Source organism: Oreochromis aureus, linkage group 6, assembly GCF_013358895.1.
Source record: "Oreochromis aureus strain Israel breed Guangdong linkage group 6, ZZ_aureus, whole genome shotgun sequence".
Classification (NCBI taxonomy): domain Eukaryota; kingdom Metazoa; phylum Chordata; class Actinopteri; order Cichliformes; family Cichlidae; genus Oreochromis; species Oreochromis aureus.
In genome coordinates this window covers 42,032,759-42,050,129 of record NC_052947.1, presented here as the reverse complement: position 1 = coordinate 42,050,129, position 17,371 = coordinate 42,032,759, and the positions used below count along the sequence as shown (strand labels likewise).

General features: G+C 42.4%; 2 protein-coding genes across 2 annotated transcripts; one reads left to right on the top strand and one right to left on the bottom strand.

Annotated features, from left to right (window-relative positions):
- Nucleotides 1-966: 966 nt before the first annotated feature.
- LOC116316234 (E3 ubiquitin-protein ligase TRIM21-like) lies at nucleotides 967-5,698 on the bottom strand. The gene is made up of 2 exons (XM_031734756.2): nucleotides 5,577-5,698; nucleotides 967-3,024 (listed from the first exon to the last, which is right to left on the bottom strand). The coding sequence occupies exons 1-2, from the start codon at nucleotides 5,586-5,588 to the stop codon at nucleotides 1,381-1,383; spliced, it is 1,656 nt and encodes a 551-aa protein (XP_031590616.2). The 5' UTR covers nucleotides 5,589-5,698; the 3' UTR covers nucleotides 967-1,380.
- A 1,755-nt stretch (nucleotides 5,699-7,453) lies between these two features.
- Nucleotides 7,454-16,493, top strand: ppp3r1b (protein phosphatase 3 (formerly 2B), regulatory s1ubunit B, alpha isoform, b). The gene is made up of 5 exons (XM_031734763.2): nucleotides 7,454-7,799; nucleotides 7,968-8,141; nucleotides 8,485-8,544; nucleotides 8,718-8,902; nucleotides 16,079-16,493. Exons 1-5 carry the CDS (start codon nucleotides 7,775-7,777, stop codon nucleotides 16,124-16,126), a joined length of 492 nt encoding a protein of 163 aa, XP_031590623.1. The 5' UTR covers nucleotides 7,454-7,774; the 3' UTR covers nucleotides 16,127-16,493.
- The last annotated feature ends 878 nt before the right edge of the window (nucleotides 16,494-17,371 follow it).

Here is a 17,371-nt window from a genome sequence, read left to right as displayed (position 1 = left end):
CTGTGAACCAGGGTTTTATTCAATTATCAAATCATCAAATCATTGTTTGCTCCATGTTACAACATTTCAACATCACCATTCATTGTTTAACAGCTCATGTTTGTTACAATCACATATTTTCCGATTTCACTGAATCTATATTGTCAGTTTTCATTAAAATACTAAAACTGCTTATACCCACATAGCAAGCAGGTCTGGCCCAGATCTGGTATCAAGCCGGCACTGCTGGCTGACTCCTGGCATGATAAGAGGTAAGTCATCCAGATACCTGCCAGGCCTGGTGTAGATGACACTGTTTATGTGATGGCATGCCACATCTGGCTTGATTGTGGTTTGGTGTATGTGGCCCAGGCTCATAGAAAACAGGTCTAGCCAGGATCTTGCTTCTGACTGACTGGTGTCATGGCAGGGTGTATGTCATCCCGATGTGCGCCAGGTCTGGCAATGATGGCACTATTTATGTTCCTATTTTAGTTAGAAGACCCAAATGCCATGTTGCAATACTATACTGCTATGGTAGCCAACGTTTCAAATGCAGGTTTGACAGGTTTGTGAGTGTGCACTTTATCCAAAACCTAGTGACAATTTACTCATGTTTACCACTGGGTGGCTGTAGCTCAGGAGGTAGAGCAGGTCACCTACTGATTGTAAGGTTAGTGGTTCGATACCTGTGTGATCCTTCAGGCTGCATGTCGAGAGTGTGAATGTGTATGAATGAAGTTATGAAGCACTCAGTTTAAAGATAGAGTTTTGTCATGTTACTTTTGCACTATTATGTTCCGGCACATGTTGTTATTACATGGCTTTATTAAGGTACACATTAGGCTGACATCTGGGCCCAGAGCTGAAACTGTTCTGGGCCAGCACAGGGCCAGCAGTGTGTCTGCAACTGGCCTTGTGCTGGCCCATGTGTGGGCCACCTCTGGTAAACCAGATCTGGGCCACCAAAGGGCCGTCATTCTTTGCGGTATGTGGGCCATGTGTAAGCACATTGTGTGGGCCAGATCGGGCCATACCAATTTTGCTTTGTGGGTAAAGACAAAAAATACCCCCAAATAAGACATTTTTACATAATGAGTTACACTAAAAAAATTAACACACATCTTTTTCTGCAGACCATGAAGACAATGACATGCTATGACATCAGCTACTATTTGTTACTATTCTGTAGAATTGTTACATGTTATGAAACAATACAATTCTTCATTTAGCTTTTTGAATTCAGTGTATTACATCAATGTGGTGCCCATTCTAAGAAAGGACATCAGTTAAAGACACTGTTAGTAATGAGAATGCTTAGAAAATAAAAGCATGCAAACAGGACCTGAATATTTATTCCCTTTAATGAAAATAAATAATCTCATCAATTCAAATACGTTGTTACTCAATTTGATTGACAGGACAGATGATCAGTGGTGCAGAGTTTTTCACACCTTGATAAAGCCCAGGACTGAAGTATGGGAAGAGCTTCTCTGTGAAGGAGCAGCCAGTGAACGAGTAGATCAGAGCTGCAGCATCTACGTCATAGAAGGAGACCAGACCCTCCTCATAGTCCACAAACACCCCAGCCTTCTCAGGAGAAGACTGGAGACAGAGACGGACTGGAGGGACAGCACAAGCTGTGTACTCACTTCCATTTCTAAGCCACACAGTCCAGAAACCATTTTGAGGAATCAGTCTGATTTTTCCCTTCCTGTTGATCGACTCTGTGGCCACTCCTAAATCCCAGTCAGTCTTTCCTTTAACCTGAACCTCAAAGTAAAATCTGCCTGAAGAGAAACTCTGCTCTCCTAAAACACAAACACAGTAAGAAAATCTCTCTGGGTTGTCCGGAAGTTTCTTCTTCACATCACCATGATTCACTTGTTTTCCATCATCAGACACGATGAGATAAGGATTTGCCGTATCAGGATCCAGAGTCACATCCACTGCATACTGCTGGACCCTCTTCAGCTCTGCCTCAAACAGCTTCTTCTTCATGTCTTTCCTGAGTGTCTCCACAGCTCTCCCCACTGTCCCCTCATATGATGGTGGACGGACTCTGACCTCTGTCCAGTCCTTGGTGGGTGGAGCAGCTTTCAGGGACGATAAGCTTTGGAGGAGGTGGAGGTGGTCTTCAGAGTGTGAGAGCTGCTCCACCTCAGAGCTTCTCTCCATCAGCTCAGAGATTTCCTGTTCCAGATCTTTGATGACACCTTCAGCCTGTTTCTCTGTAGTTTCCTGTTTGTCTTCGATCTCCTTTATGAGCTCCTTCAGGCGTCTCTCAACAGACTCCATCAAAGCCGTGAGGACCTGAACACCTTCTGCTTTCTGTCTGTCTGCAGCATCTTTGCTCATCTTCACCGACTCTTTGATCTCCTGAATCTTCAGTCGTCTCTTCTGGATCATCTGCTGAATCTCAGCCTCTGTCTTCTCCAGCTCTGCCTTCTTTCCTTCATATTCTTCTCTCAGAGGAACAACTTCATGAGTCTTGTGGTCTAAAACAGAGCAGAGCATGCAGATACATGTCTGGTCGGTCTTACAGAACAGCTCCAGATGTTTATCGTGCTTCCTACACATCCTGTTTTCCAGGTTCTCCACAGGCTCAATCAGCTGATGTCTTTTCAGACTTGTAGCTGTCAGATGAGGCTCCAGGTGAGTCTGACAGTAGGAGGTCAGACACACCAGGCAGGACTTCAGGGCCTTCAGTCTGGTTCCAGTGCAGACGTCACAGGGAATTTCTCCTGGTTTGGCAGCTTGTTGCTCCGAGCTGCTGCTGCTGGCTTTCTGCTGAGCTTCACGTCTGAACTGAGCAACCATCTCAGAGAGCAAAGTGTTAACATGAAGTTCAGGCCTTGTCTTGAACACCTTGTTACACTTGGGGCACTGGCAGCTCTGACTCATGTCCCAGCGCTGAGTGATGCAGTTTTTGCAGAAGTTGTGTCCACATGATGTGGTGACAGGATCAGTGAACACATCCAGACAGATGGAGCACAGAAACTGATCTTCAGACTGCAGATTGGTGGCAGCAGACATGTCTGCACTCTAAGTGAGAAAGGAAGGAAATGCATCTTATTTAAAATTTTGTTTACATTTCATATTTTAAAAGGACTAAGTGTTAGGGTTGTAGTCATAACGTAGTAGTTTTGACAGATGTGACAGATGCCCATCCAGATTGTTCTATCACAGGAAAAGTTTCATGATCGTACCCTTTAAAACTCACAAGTTCCCTAACTTCTGACTTAACTATGACATTCAGCAATGAAGGATCTGCTCCTGCACTGCCCCAACCATACTAGTCTCCATCTCACCACCTTATCCAGTGCAAGAAGCAATCCTTTCACCTATAGGCAGTCCAATTCAATTCAGCGTTATTTACACAGCGCCAAATCACAACAACAGTCACCTCAAGGCGCTTTATATTGTAAGGTAGACCCTACAATAATACATACAGAGAAAAACCCAACAATCAAATGACCCCCTATGAGCAAGCACTTTGGCGACAGTGGGAAGGAAAAACTCCCTTTTAACAGGAAGAAACCTCCGACAGACCCAGGCTCAGGGAGGGGCGGGGCCATCTGCTGCGACCGGTTGGGGTGAGAGAAGGAGAGAAGACATGCTGTGGAAGAGAGACAGAGGTTAATAACAGATATGATTCGATGCAGAGAGGTCTGTTAACACAATTACGGTCCAAGAGTCTCAGCAGTACTCTGTCCTCTAATTCCTCAGTGTGAGAAAGATGTTGGGGTTTCCTGCTATTGGTATCACTCCCAGACAACATATCCTTGGTTTCTGTGTATTTGAATCAGGCAACAGCAAAACTCTGCTCTTGCCATATGTGGGTACTGGGGTGACCATCACTGATCCTCTCCTACCGACAATGGCACCACACAAACAATAAGAACCTCCAGGTGAAGAAAAAAATAACATAAAAACAAAGTCCCAAAGTGCTCCAACAAATCATTTCAGAATCAAAAACACACCACAGACCTCACTCAGCGTCTGCGAATGTGTGTTAGGGAGGAAATCTAACATCCTAGAGCTAGCAGACGTAGAAACAACAGAGATTACACAGATTACAGATTACACGAGGAACACACCTTGCCTATAAAAACAGCCACATGTTAGGGAACCTGCCACCTATTGACAAAAGGAGGCACAGTGCTCTGGTACAACCAGAGCTATATATAATAACAAGCTATACTGTTAAACTTTAACTAACTGTGATCTATAATATATCCCAGGCTTGTCTCTCATAATCTGACAATGTTTTACCACTGCCTCTGAGAGAGGCCACCATTAAGCCAATAAACATCACAAATGCATTGTGGTTATTATGGCAAGTGGATTCACGTACAACATGAACTCTGTAGCCTCTTCCAGATGTTGGAACACTGAGTTGTTTGATGTTGTTAAAGAACCCAGAGGTGCCACATCCTCTTACGTGACCCCTTTGCTGTTCTTGCATGTGTAGTTTCATTGGTATGGCCCGGATCTGGCCCACACAATGTGCTTACACATGGCCCACATACCGCAAAGAATGACGGCCCTTTGGTGGCCCAGATCAGGTTTACCAGAGGTGGCCCACACATGGGCCAGCACAAGGCCAGTTGCAGACACACTGGTGGTCCTGTGCTGGCCCAGAACAGTTTCAGCTCTGGGCCCAGATATCAGCCTAATGTGTACCTTAATCAAACCAAGTAATAACAACATGTGCTGGAAGATAATAGTGCAGAAGTAACATGACAGAACTCTGTTCAGACAGTGAATGGACTGAGTCCTATATAGCGCTTTTTTAGTCTCCCGGAGTACTCAAAGCGCTCTATACAACATGCCACATTCACCCAATCACACACTTTCTCCCAACTGAGTGCTTAACTACATTCATACACATTCACACTCTTGACATGCAGACTGTAGGAGCCAGGGATTGAACCACTAACCTTACAATCAGTAGGTGACCTGCTCTACCTCCTGACCTACAGCCACTCAGTGGTACACATGAATAAACCCTCACTAGGTTTTGGATAAAGTATACACTCAAACCTGCATTTGAAATGTTGGCTACCATAGCAGTATAGTATTGCAACATGGCATTTGGATCTTCTAACTAAAATAGGAAAATAGGAACATAAATAGTCCCATCATTGCCAGACCTGGCCCACATCTGGCTGACATACACTCTGCCATGACACCAGTCAGTCAGAAGTGCCAGCTTGATGCCGGATCCGAGCCAGACCTGTTTTCTATGGGCCTGGGCCACATACACCAAACTATGCCAGGCCTGGCCCATATCTAGATGACATACCACTTACCATGCCAGGAGTCAGCCAGCAGTGCTGGCTTGACACCAGATCCGGGCCAGACCTGCCTGCTCTGTGGGCTGCAGGTGCGTCATGCCCGGAGATAGAAAAGTTTTAACTGTAAACTTCTTTTTCTAGCAAATGCAGTTTGATCAGAGCTGTAGTTAAATCAACATTTATTATATCCTGTTGAAAAATAGATAAGATCACAGTTTTATTTCCTGCCACAGACAGAGGAGGACTCATGTTTGGTTTGGACTTAAAAACAGTGCGAACACGATCGTCTGTACTCACCTCTGTTCTCATCAGTGGACAGAATCTGCTGTGAGGCTCAGAAAATGTACGTGCTGGACTCAGTGTGACCTTCCTGTGAATCTTCGTTTAGAGACAAACTGGACTTGACTGCAGCTTTTCACAGAGTGTCTTTCCTCCTCCCCCTTATTTATGATTTTATGGTTTATACTTATCAACAAGGAGCAAAGGTGGGATTAGAACACGCCCAGGCTGGACGAGTGAGGTGTGTTGTATGGTTAACCATCACACACTAATGAGGGTCTCAGCCGATCTGGATTTAAAGAGTATTTTATTTTTCTGTCCTCGAGGTCAGAAACTTTGTACTGTAAATGGGTTTTTCTATGTCCAACAAATGCAGTCTGATCAGAGCTGTTATTAAACCAACATTTAATCTTTGTCAGAGTTTGTTTTCTCCTTCTGATTTGTGAATTCATGGAGTTAATTTATGGCGATGGTGGGATCAGAACAAACACTGGACGCAGGTCAGCAGAGGCCTGAATGTTATCCCTCTGGACCCCCCACTGGCTTGGGGCCCCAAGCAGCACGTCATCTTCAGCTGGCCCACCAATCAAAATAATTCAGTTCAGTTCTGTGATGCAGAGCCTTCAGGATACAAACAACAAAACTTCTCCTGATGTTGTTTGTTAAGTGTGTTTTGTCCTGACTGTAACGTGAGCATGTGAACATCAAGCTTGTTTCTGCTGTGAGCTGAATTCACACGTGTTCAGTGTAGTTTCAAATAAAGTTTCATTTAAGCATCAACATGTAGGTAATATGAGACTCTTCATTAGGGATGGGTATCGTTTAGGTTTTATCCGATACCGGTGCCAAACTGGTACTTTAGAAACGGTGCCGGTGCTTAAATGGTGCTCGAACCGGTGCTTAAACAATGGAAAACACAAACTTTGTCCTGAAACCTCTCATGTTTAGCTGTTTTTTTTGTAAAACGATAACAATGTGAGCCTTTTCTGCAGCTATAGGGCATATATGGTATCACTCTATCAAACAAGAAGACAGCCGCATGTAACTACTACGGTGTTTGCTAGTTCACCTTACATGCATTAATTTAATAATGTGGTTAGCCTACTCAACGTTAATTACACACGAACAACATGAAGCTACTCACGCAGAGAAGAACGGCTGCTGCTGCCATCATCATCCTCATCATTTCTGCTACACTGGCAGGGCTCGGGGCCAGGACTCTACTCTTCGGGTTTTTGGGGGATGTTGCTAACTCCGGGTCTGATAACAGGCACCACACCCGCAGTAGATGTGCTCGGTGTGAGGTCTCGCAGCAAACTATCAAACACGGCGCATTTCTTGGCTTTTAAAAAAACGCTATACGTCACCAGGTGTTTCATCAGATTTGAGGTGTTACCTCCTTTGACAGTATCACAGTATCAGCTTAAAGCACTTGTTGCAGGCAGCTGAGTTTGCAGCTTTTGCTGTGAAGTACAGCCAGACTTTTGACCGCTTCGCCTTGGGCATTTTTAATCTGTAGCTCTGCTCTAAAAGAACGTACGTACCTGGCCCCGCCTACTGTCCTTGGAAAGGTAAAATGATTGGCTAGAATCCAAAGTGTATCACATCTCAAGAAAAAAAAGCACCGAAATGTGCGCCGCTTTTCGGTCTGGTTACTGGTATCCGGTGCCACCGGATACCAGTACCCATCCCTACTCTTCATACATTGATCAGTGGATATACGAGTCAAACACTTTTACAGTATCAGCTGTACAGTTCAAGTAATTTAAAAACACGTAATCATCACACCTTTGGACATATTTTCAATAGTTAGAACTACATATCGGTGAGGGACGTTTGCTTTTTCCTTTTCTTTAAAGAGTGTGTGGTGAAATCTCTGGTTCATTGTGGAGGCGTTCAGAGTCAGAGACCAAAGAAAAGGGATCAAATCAATGAAGTCTTTTTTTCTTTTCTAATTTTCACATGTTAGAGTTTCTATATTTAATCAGATGTGATTATTTAAAGTGTTCTAGTTTCTTTTGCTCTTGTGTGTGAGATCATCTCCTGACGTGGAGTGCCGGGCTGCTCTGCTCCTGCTGAGCACGCTCAGTTCGTTGTCATCAGCAGAGTGATTAGTGTTGAAAGTTGTGTCACATGACCCGGTGTTAGGGCTTAGAGTGAGGCACCGGGAGCTCCCGCAGCACAACCATTACAACCGTGAAGTCCAGCCAGCAGCCATGGGCAGCACCAAGCAGGAAGCCGGTAAGTCTAACAGGATGAAGAGACAGGAAGTGAGGCACAGGTGGATGACAGGTGTTTAAACTGCGGTGTGTCCTCTGCTGGTAGAGCTGACAGACAGCCTTTGGTCAAGTGATCTCCTCTTGAAACCACCTTCTCTCTCTCTGTGAATAACTCTGTGTTTCATTTCAGACGCTAATCAGATTAAGAGGCTGGGAAGGAGATTTAAGAAACTCGACCTGGATGACTCCGGATCCCTGAGCATGGAGGAGTTCATGTCCCTGCCAGAGCTCCAGCAGAACCCCCTCGTGCAGCGAGTCATCGACATATTCGACACTGACGAAAACGGGGAAGTCGACTTCAGAGGTGTGAAAGTGTTTTTACAGAAGACGAACACCTGCTGACCAGCTCAGCCGTTACAGCTTCATTACTATCACACAGATACAGTTTGACACCTTTTTACAGTCAATAATATCCTCATGATTCAGTTACTCAGTTCAGGTTTGACATTTATATCATCTCTGATCTGCTGAGTAATATAAGTACTCGATTAACACAATGTGTGCAGGATTACCCAGCAGGCACCGAGGGGTTCGGTTTGTTCTCTGAGCTTTTTGTCTCTGCCTGGAGATGATCGTATCTCAGACCTTTTGATCTTCTTGTTCTTCAGCCTTAAACAACAACATGTGATGATTTTCCTTTTCCACAGAGTTCATTGAAGGAGTCTTTCAGTTCAGCGTGAAAGGAAACAAGGAGCAGAGGCTGCGTTGTAAGTTTCCATCCTCCAACACTTCAGCTTTAACCATCATGGTACATAAACTATGCTCGATTTTTAAACACCTTGAGGCGAATGTTGTTGTTTTGATTGTGTGCTACATAAATAACATGGAATCGAACTGAAACTTACCTTCACATTTCCTCTGTGATTTTCTTTGGCCTCAGTTGCCTTCAGGATCTACGACATGGACAAAGACGGTTACATCTCCAATGGAGAACTCTTCCAGGTCCTAAAGACGATGGTGGGACGCAACCTGAAAGACACACAGCTGCAGCAGATTGTCGACAAAACTATCATCGGCGCCGACAAAGACGGAGACGGCAGAATCTCCTTCGAGGAGTTCTGTGCGGTGAGTTTTTGTGACTCAGTTCCTCGTTTCACCAACTGGACTCAAACTGGAGTCTGCACCAAAGCAACGCGGCATAATCTGTGCTACAACCACGTTACGTTTCCTAGTAATGCAGTAAAGCGTTATACTAAACTCAGTAATCACATTACAGTTACAGTTACATCTTTGCTTGCGCTATAAAGGTTCTTCAGCTACCTGAATGAGGAGCAAATAGAAAGAAAAAAAGATGAAACATTTGGGCTTCAATCAGCTGATCTCAGTTCATGTGCAGGGAGGAGGGCTGCAGATATGGGCATTACTTCGATATTTATTGTATGAAAGGACAAAAAGGATGTTGAAGTGCAAACTGGGTCCAGGACTGAGTTATGGTGCTAACACATGTGTGTGTGTATGATTCAATTCTTTTCTTTTTTTTTCTTTTTTAACCTGTCCCGTTTGGTTCTTTTGCCATCAGAATTATTGTCTGAAGGCGAAGAAAGATGCCCAACGGATTTACTTTACCAAATGGACCATCCCAGCCTTGCCGTAATGGTCTATTTGATTCACCTTTTATTGTTTATTTTATTTTATTTTCACTTGTTAAATACGGGACAGACTTGACTGGGGAAAAGAAAGGGAGAAAGAAAGGAAAGAAAACAGCGGGGAAGAGGGACGGGATAAAGGGCAAAAACAAAACCAACAAAATAAGCAGACAAAAAATACATATATCGATCACCTGGATCACCTGCTGAGAAAGAAAAAAGAGAAAACAAGCAGAAGAAAAAAAAGAGCAACATAATAAACAACATCACGATGATATATGGGAATATGACAGTAAATACTAAATATTAAACATTATAGTGCAGCACGTAGGATAGACAGTGCACAGTGTGCTTTGAGGTAGGAGCCAAAAAGGGTGTAGTTTGTGTGTGTGATCACCCGTGTGTACACCTGTGAGCATGAACGCGCTTGTATTTAAAAGGTTCCTTCATGTAATGATCTGCTAGAGTGTGTGGGGGGGCCACAGCCCCGTCCTCCAGGGCATGAAGCAGGTATGGAGGAGATCCAGACTCCAGACATCCAGAGACCCCCAGAACACAAGAGACCAAGGAAGACCAACAGAGTATGGGCTCAAAATGTGGTCATAAATATTTTGTACTTGTAAATCAGGATTTGTATGTGTAAAAAGAATTTGTTTGTGCGTAAAAAAGATTTGTGTGTGGACTTAGCCAAAAAAAACCGTGTGAATCTCTGCAAGTTACAAGTACGAATTTTGACCCTATTTTTCTTCCTTTCATCTGATTGGTCAATGTCATGTCAATCACAAATGTAACAATCCAATCAGAGAACAGATGGGTTTGGCTGTCGGAGGGGCGCTTTTTTGAACTGCAGGCAGTGTTGCCAACTTAGCGACTTTGTCGCTATATTTAGCGAGTTTTCTGACCCCCTAGCGACTTTTTTTCTATAAAAAGTCGCTAAAAAAAAAGAGGTGAAAGCAGCGGGTGCTGTAACACAGTCAGTTCTTCTTTTAATCTTTTACTCTTATGCTGTTTTGTGGATCACAAGGTTTAAAACTACTTATAAACACACACAAACACAAAGTAACTCCACTAGAGTGCCTATTTCGGGTCACTTTTGCCGGTCCAAGCCCGGGTAAAGGAGCAGGGTTGGAATTGTGACATTAAAAAAACAATAATTGCTAAAAGAAATTTAACTTGTAGTTCTAAATAAACTCTAAATGCATTTAGGACGTTTTTTACTCACTTTATGTCTCTTCCACGATGTTATTTCTCTCTCCAACAACATAGGTTACAATTATATTAGCGTGACCAATTATGCAAATTAGGTGATGACATCATTTAGCGACTTCTAGCGACTTTTAGGACAGCCAGTAGCGATTTTCCTTACTGAGGAGTTGGCAACACTGACTGCAGGTCCTTTAAGGGAATAAATGCCCTTTTACATGCCAACCCAGCGTTTTCCTTCATCACCACGAAGGAAAACAGTCTGTGGTCGTCCGAGTTTGGTGATTTTTGTGTCACAGGTCTACGTGCTTTATACAGGGACTTCCACAGCCTTTTCAACAGCGCTGCGGACCGCTGGGGGGCAGTGTTTTGGAAATGACAGTCTTCATTACAAAGCTTTCTTCGTTATGAATTAGCATACATGTTTTTATTGAACATTTGAAGAACTAGCAAAAAAACCAGAAACTGTTGTAGAGGACATAAAGTCAGAGATAGAAACGACAAGGAGCAGGTGCATCTAGTACAGGTAGAGCTGCTGCAAAAACCCACAGAGCTCAGCAGCCAGCGCAACAAATTCTGGATCCTTGGCTTTTAGTTAGCAGTTAGCATTAGCAGCACATGCTGTGCTGTGAAAGGACCTTTATGCTGCGCACTGTGACTCACAGCAATGGTCCCGGGTCAGCCCTGACTTTGTGTTAAACTAATCCTAAAGTAATGATGGTATTTCTAATAGAGATGGCACGATACCACTTTTTTATGTCCGATACCGATACCGATATCATAAATTTGGATATCTGCCGATACCGATATGAATCCGATATAGTGTTTTTTTAATCAATAAAACTGTTTTTTTAATATCTTGCTGCATTTTGTATAAGTTCATACTCAAGTTTAAATAAACAACAACACTAAAGCTATTCTGTTATACCTGTATGTAAAAAATACACTGCACCAAAAATATTTTATAGTTCAGCAACACTGATCAATCTAATAAACTTAAACCTGCTCCATCCTCCCTATTCTGGTATTTTAAAGAGTACTTAGCAGAAATATTAAGCAACCTAACTAATAGGGTTGCAAACTCCCAGCAAAAAAAATAGGGAACCACCCCCCACCCTCCACCTCATGATGCTTAATCGATGTAATCAACTTTAATTTGATGCAGGGTGAAAAAAAATGCACAGAATTAAATTATTTTTCAAGAATAATTAAATAGATTCAACATCTTTCTTCAACAGAATTGCAGACTGCACAGACGGTACCTTCCCAAAGGAAAAAGTACTATAGCTTACTAGGGTATATTAGACTTAACAGTTACTATATACAGTAATGGACTTCTATACATTTTACATCAGATTAAAACTTTGGGTGTAAGATTCAGATAATTATTTATTAAAAGCTAGACATTTTAAATGAGAATAAGAAAGAAAAGTATGTCTTTGTGCCCCTTTTCCTGTTAATGCCCTATCGGCCCCCTGGCTACACTTTGCTAGATCCGCCCCTGCACAGTTACCAGCCGTCAGCTACGTAGAAAAGGATCCTGGTGTAGAAAGTAATATTAAATACATTCTAACAACAGCTTATCAAGCTTAAACGTGCTGCTGTTGTTCAGCCGCTGGTTTCCTCTTTCTGGTGCAAAGTGGGCCAAAAACAAAGAAGAGAGACGGACTCGCAACAGAAAAGCCGATCAGCTGATCATTGATCAGTTTCATGATTGAAGTAGCAGCAGGAAGGTGAGGGAGAGAGAGAGAGAGAGGCAGTCGCTCCATATATCGGTTGTTAAGCTTAACGTGGGAACGCTTTACAAACATTCAGAGATGAACTTACACACTTGCTTTACTTCTCTCTGGGATAACTTCCTCGGAGATGAAATGCTGGTTTGGTAGCGAGGCTACAAATACACACAGCCGCTCTATCACATGATGCACACTGCTCCGACGTGCTACGGTTATGAGCCGAGTTACACCCTGTCGCAAGTTTTGTGAGGTGTTTTTTTTTTATATTTAATGTATCGGATTACATTTTTAATTTCTCACCGATATCCGATCCAGTAATTTACGTCAGTATCGGACCGATACGTAATATCGGATCGGTCCATCTCTAATTTCTAACCACTGACATACCACAACTTTATCCTTTCAACAGCTGCTGAAAGTTAGCGGACCTAGCTGCTATCGGATATTTATATAGAGATCCTCCAGCTTCAAACTGTATTACCCTTCAAGGACCTGCAGTTCAAAAAGCGCCCTCCGACAGCCAAACCCATCTGTTCTCTGATTGGATTGTTACATTTGTGATTGACATGACATTGGCCAATCAGATGACAGGAAGAAAAATAGGGTCAAAATTCGTACTTGTAACTTGCAGGGGGGTTTTTTACGGAAGCGTAGAGCTGCCACCCAGGCAAAAGAAAAATAGAAGTATATCACGTTATAACGTGAAAAGTTTATTGTTCTAACAAGATACTTTTCACGTTTGTACAATATACTTTTCACGTTTGAACAATATAATATCACGTTATTACAATATGCATAATTATCACGTTCGTACAATATAATTATCACGTTAGGTACAATATAATTATCACGTTAGGTACAATATAAATATCACGTTAGATAATATAATTATCATATTAGAGTACAATATAAATATCACGTTAGATAATATAAATATATTGTACGAACGTGATATTTATGCATATTGTAATAACGTGATATTATATTGTTCAAACGTGAAAAGTATATTGTACAAACGTGAAAAGTATCTTGTTAGAACAATAAACTTTTCACGTTATAACGTGATATACTTCTTTTTTTCTTTTGCCTGGGTGGCAGCTCTACGCTTCCGTAGTTTTTGGCTAAGTCCACACACAAATCTTTTTTACACATACAAATCCTGATTTACAAGTACAAAATATTTATGACCACATTTTGAGCCCATAACAGAGGGGCAGCCGTATGATGATTAAATTCAATTCAATTTTATTTATATAGCACCAAATCACAACAACAGTCACCTCAAGGTGCTGTATACTGTAAGGTAGACCCCACAATAATACATACAGAGAAAAACCCAACAATCATATGACCCCCTATGAGCAAGCACTTTGGTGACAGTGGGAACGAAAAACTCCCTTTTAACAGGAAGAAACCTCCGGCAGAACCAGGCTCAGGGAGGGGCGGGGCCATCTGCTGCGACCGGTTGGGGTGAGAGAAGGAAAACAGGATAAAGACATGCTGTGGAAGAGAGACAGAGATTAATAACAGATATGATTCGATGCAGAGAGGTCTATTAACACATAGTGAGTGAAGAAGAAACACCCAGTGCATCATGGGAGTCCCCCAGCAGCCTACACCTATTGCAGCATAACTAAGGGAGGATTCAGGGTCACCTGGTCCAGCCCTAACTATATGCTTTAGCAAAAAGGAAAGTTTTAAGATTAGGCTTCAAAGTAGAGATAGTGTCTGTCTCCTGAATCGCCTGAAAACTGAAGGCTCTGCCTCCCATTCTACTTTTAAATACTCTAGGAACAACAAGTAGGCCTGCAGTGTGAGAGCGAAGTGCTCTAATAGGGTGATATGGTACTACAAGGTCATTAAGATAAGATGGGGCCTGATTATTTAAGACCTTGTATGTGAGGAGCAGGATTTTGAATTCTGGATTTAACAGGAAGCCAATGAAGGGAAGCCAAAACAGGAGAAATATGTTCTCTTTCTAGTCCCTGTCAGGACTCTTGCTGCAGCATTTTGGATTAGCTGAAGACTTTTCAGTGAGTTTTTAGGACATCCTGATAATAATGAATTACAGTAGTCCAGCCTGGAAGTAATAAATGCATGAACTAGTTTTTCAGCGTCACTCTGAGACAGGATATTTCTAATTTTAGAGATGTTGCACAAATGGAAGAAAGCAGTCTTACATATTTGTTTAATATGTGCGTTGAAGGACATGTCCTGGTCAAAAATGACTCAAGGTTCCTCACAGCATTACTGGAGGCCAAGGTAATGCCATCCAGAGTAAGAATCTGCTTAGATACCATATTTCTAAGATTTTCAGGGCCGAGTACAATAACCTCAGTTTGATCTGAATTAAGAAGCAGAAAGTTAGCGGCCATCCAGGTCTTTATGTCTTTAAGACATTCCTGCAGTTTAACTAATTGGTGTGTGTTACCTGGCTTCATGGATAGATAGAGCTGCGTGTCATCTGCATAGCAGTGAAAATGTATGCTATGTCTTCTAATGATGCTGCCTAAGGGAAGCATGTATAATGTAAACAGAATTGGTCCTAGCACTGAACCCTGTGGAACACCATAATTGACCTTAGTGTGTGAAGAGGACTCTCCATTTACATGTACAAATTGGAGTCTATTAGATAGATATGATACAAACCACTGCAGTGCAGTACCTGTAATACCTACAGCATGTTCTAATCGCTCTAATAGGATATTATGGTCAACAGTATCGAACGCAACACTGAGGTCTAGCAGGACAAGCACAGAGATGAGTCCACTGTCAGAGGCCATAAGAAGATCATTTGTAACCTTCACTAAAGCTGTTTCTGTGCTGTGATGAGCTCTGAAACCTGACTGAAACTCTTCAAATAAGCCATTCCTCTGCAGATGATCAGTTAGCTGTTTGACAACTACTCTTTCAAGGATGTTTGATATGAAAGGAAGGTTGGAGATTGGCCTATAATTAGCTAAGACAGCTGGGTCTAGAGATGCTTTTTAAGTAAAGGTTTAACTACAGCCAGCTTGAAGGCCTGTGGTACATAGCCGATTATTAGAGATAGGTTGATCATATTTAAGATTGAAGCATTAATTAATGGCAGGACTTCTTTGAGCAGTTTTGTAGGAATGGGGTCTAAAAGACACGTTGATGGTTTGGAGGAAGTAATTATTGAAGTTAACTCAGAAAGATCAATTGGAGAAAAAGAGTCTAACTTAACATTGATGGTACTAAAAGTAGCTGTAGATAATATTACATCTGTGGGATGATTATTGGTCATTTTTTCTCTAATGATTAAAATTTTATTTATGAAGAAGTTCATGAAGTCATTACTAGTTAACGTTAAAGGGATGGTTGGCTCAACAGAGCTCTGACTGGACATGAAACCAGAAAGGCTCAAAACATGCATCAGAAGTTTGAAATTGACTCTGAGAGTAAAGACCCAACAATCACAGATCGCTTAGGGAAGAACATTGTGAAGCTGTAATTGCAGGATTAAAATCACCAGCAGGACCTCTTCAGCTCATTTCGAATTTAGAAACCTCACAGGTTTGTTTGACGCCCACAGTACTGAAGTCACCTCATTGGCTCACAGCTCAACACAGAATTACCTTTAAAATCTTTCTGTTAGTTCACGGAGCTATCAGTGCCTCCTCTGTTTACAGAGTCGATTCAGTTAAAAACAAGAAAAAACAATGTGTGACATCACTTCCTGTTGTCTCCTGCAGGTGGTGGGAGGATTGGACATTCACAAAACGATGGTTGTGGACATCTGACGGCCTCTCATTTATTCTTCGTCCATTCACAGGAGAAGTCATTCAGCTGTTCCTCCCTCTCCATTAGCTCGACTGTTTGTTTTAACCATCGTTCGTATTTATTTCAGTGAGCTGACTTTTCTGCCACTGATGGTTCAACAGAGTGAAGTGCCAACAGCTCACAGACAAGTGAACTCAGGCGAGAAGTTTCTCAGTCTCAGAGGAGGAACTGGACCATTGAACACTTTATCCCGCTTTACCCGTGAACGATGGCCCAGTTTGACAGTCACATGTGCACTGATGATCTCCTGAAGAAACATCGTGGGGGGTCCTTGCATCTCTTCTTCTTCCTCTCCAGAACAGTCAAATCAGATTTTAGAACTTCTGATTTTTCTGACACAAAAATATAAAAAGTTGAATTTAATGGTTCATTTTTCAAACTGCTTAAATGAGTAACTGCTATGATTATTACAGCCTTCCTTTCTCAACGAGCTCGTGTGAGGGTGTGTATAAGTTTTTTCTCAAACATCTCGCCTGTAAGTCTTTATTAGGGCCGACCACTAAAAGTGTGAGCTCGGTTTATGATTATGAATTTGCTTTCTGATGTTCTTCATGTGCTCAAAAACTCACGAGCGTGTCAAATTGGCTCTAGAGCGCCACCTATGCAGGGCCTGATGCAGTACTGTGGGCACATAGTTTGAGCTACATGAACGAAACGTTTGTAGACATGTGTAACTTACCAAGACGAACAAAGAAGTTCAGGGCCCATTGACGCTAACCCAGCAGGAAGTCCGCCATTTTGGACTGAAAAAGTCAATTGTCCTATTTCCAGGCGTTGTACTTCTGCAAACTCCTCCCAAGGATTTGATCGGACCAACTTCATATTGGGTCGGTTTGAACTACAAACCTGAGTCAGAGTAAATCGCAAAGCTTTTGAGTTTTCGTCAAAGGGCGTGTCCGTGGCACCACGGTGAATTTTGGTCATTCATGAAATTTTAATTTCCTCTCATTGTCCAATCTGGACCAAACTTCTCACGTGTGATGAGACTCCGCCTCTGAACACATTTCAACTGAAATATTTGACACTGGTCACAGCGCCACCGAGCAGGAGCAGGAAATGTCATGTTTTACATTATGAGGTACAGCTTCAGGGGGGTTGGCCCCAGCAAACTCAAATTTGTCAAAGATTGCCAAGTTGATTCTGTTCATCTGGATGTTTTCAGTGGAAGAAACGTTTCGTCATCATCCAGGTGATTTCTGCAGTCT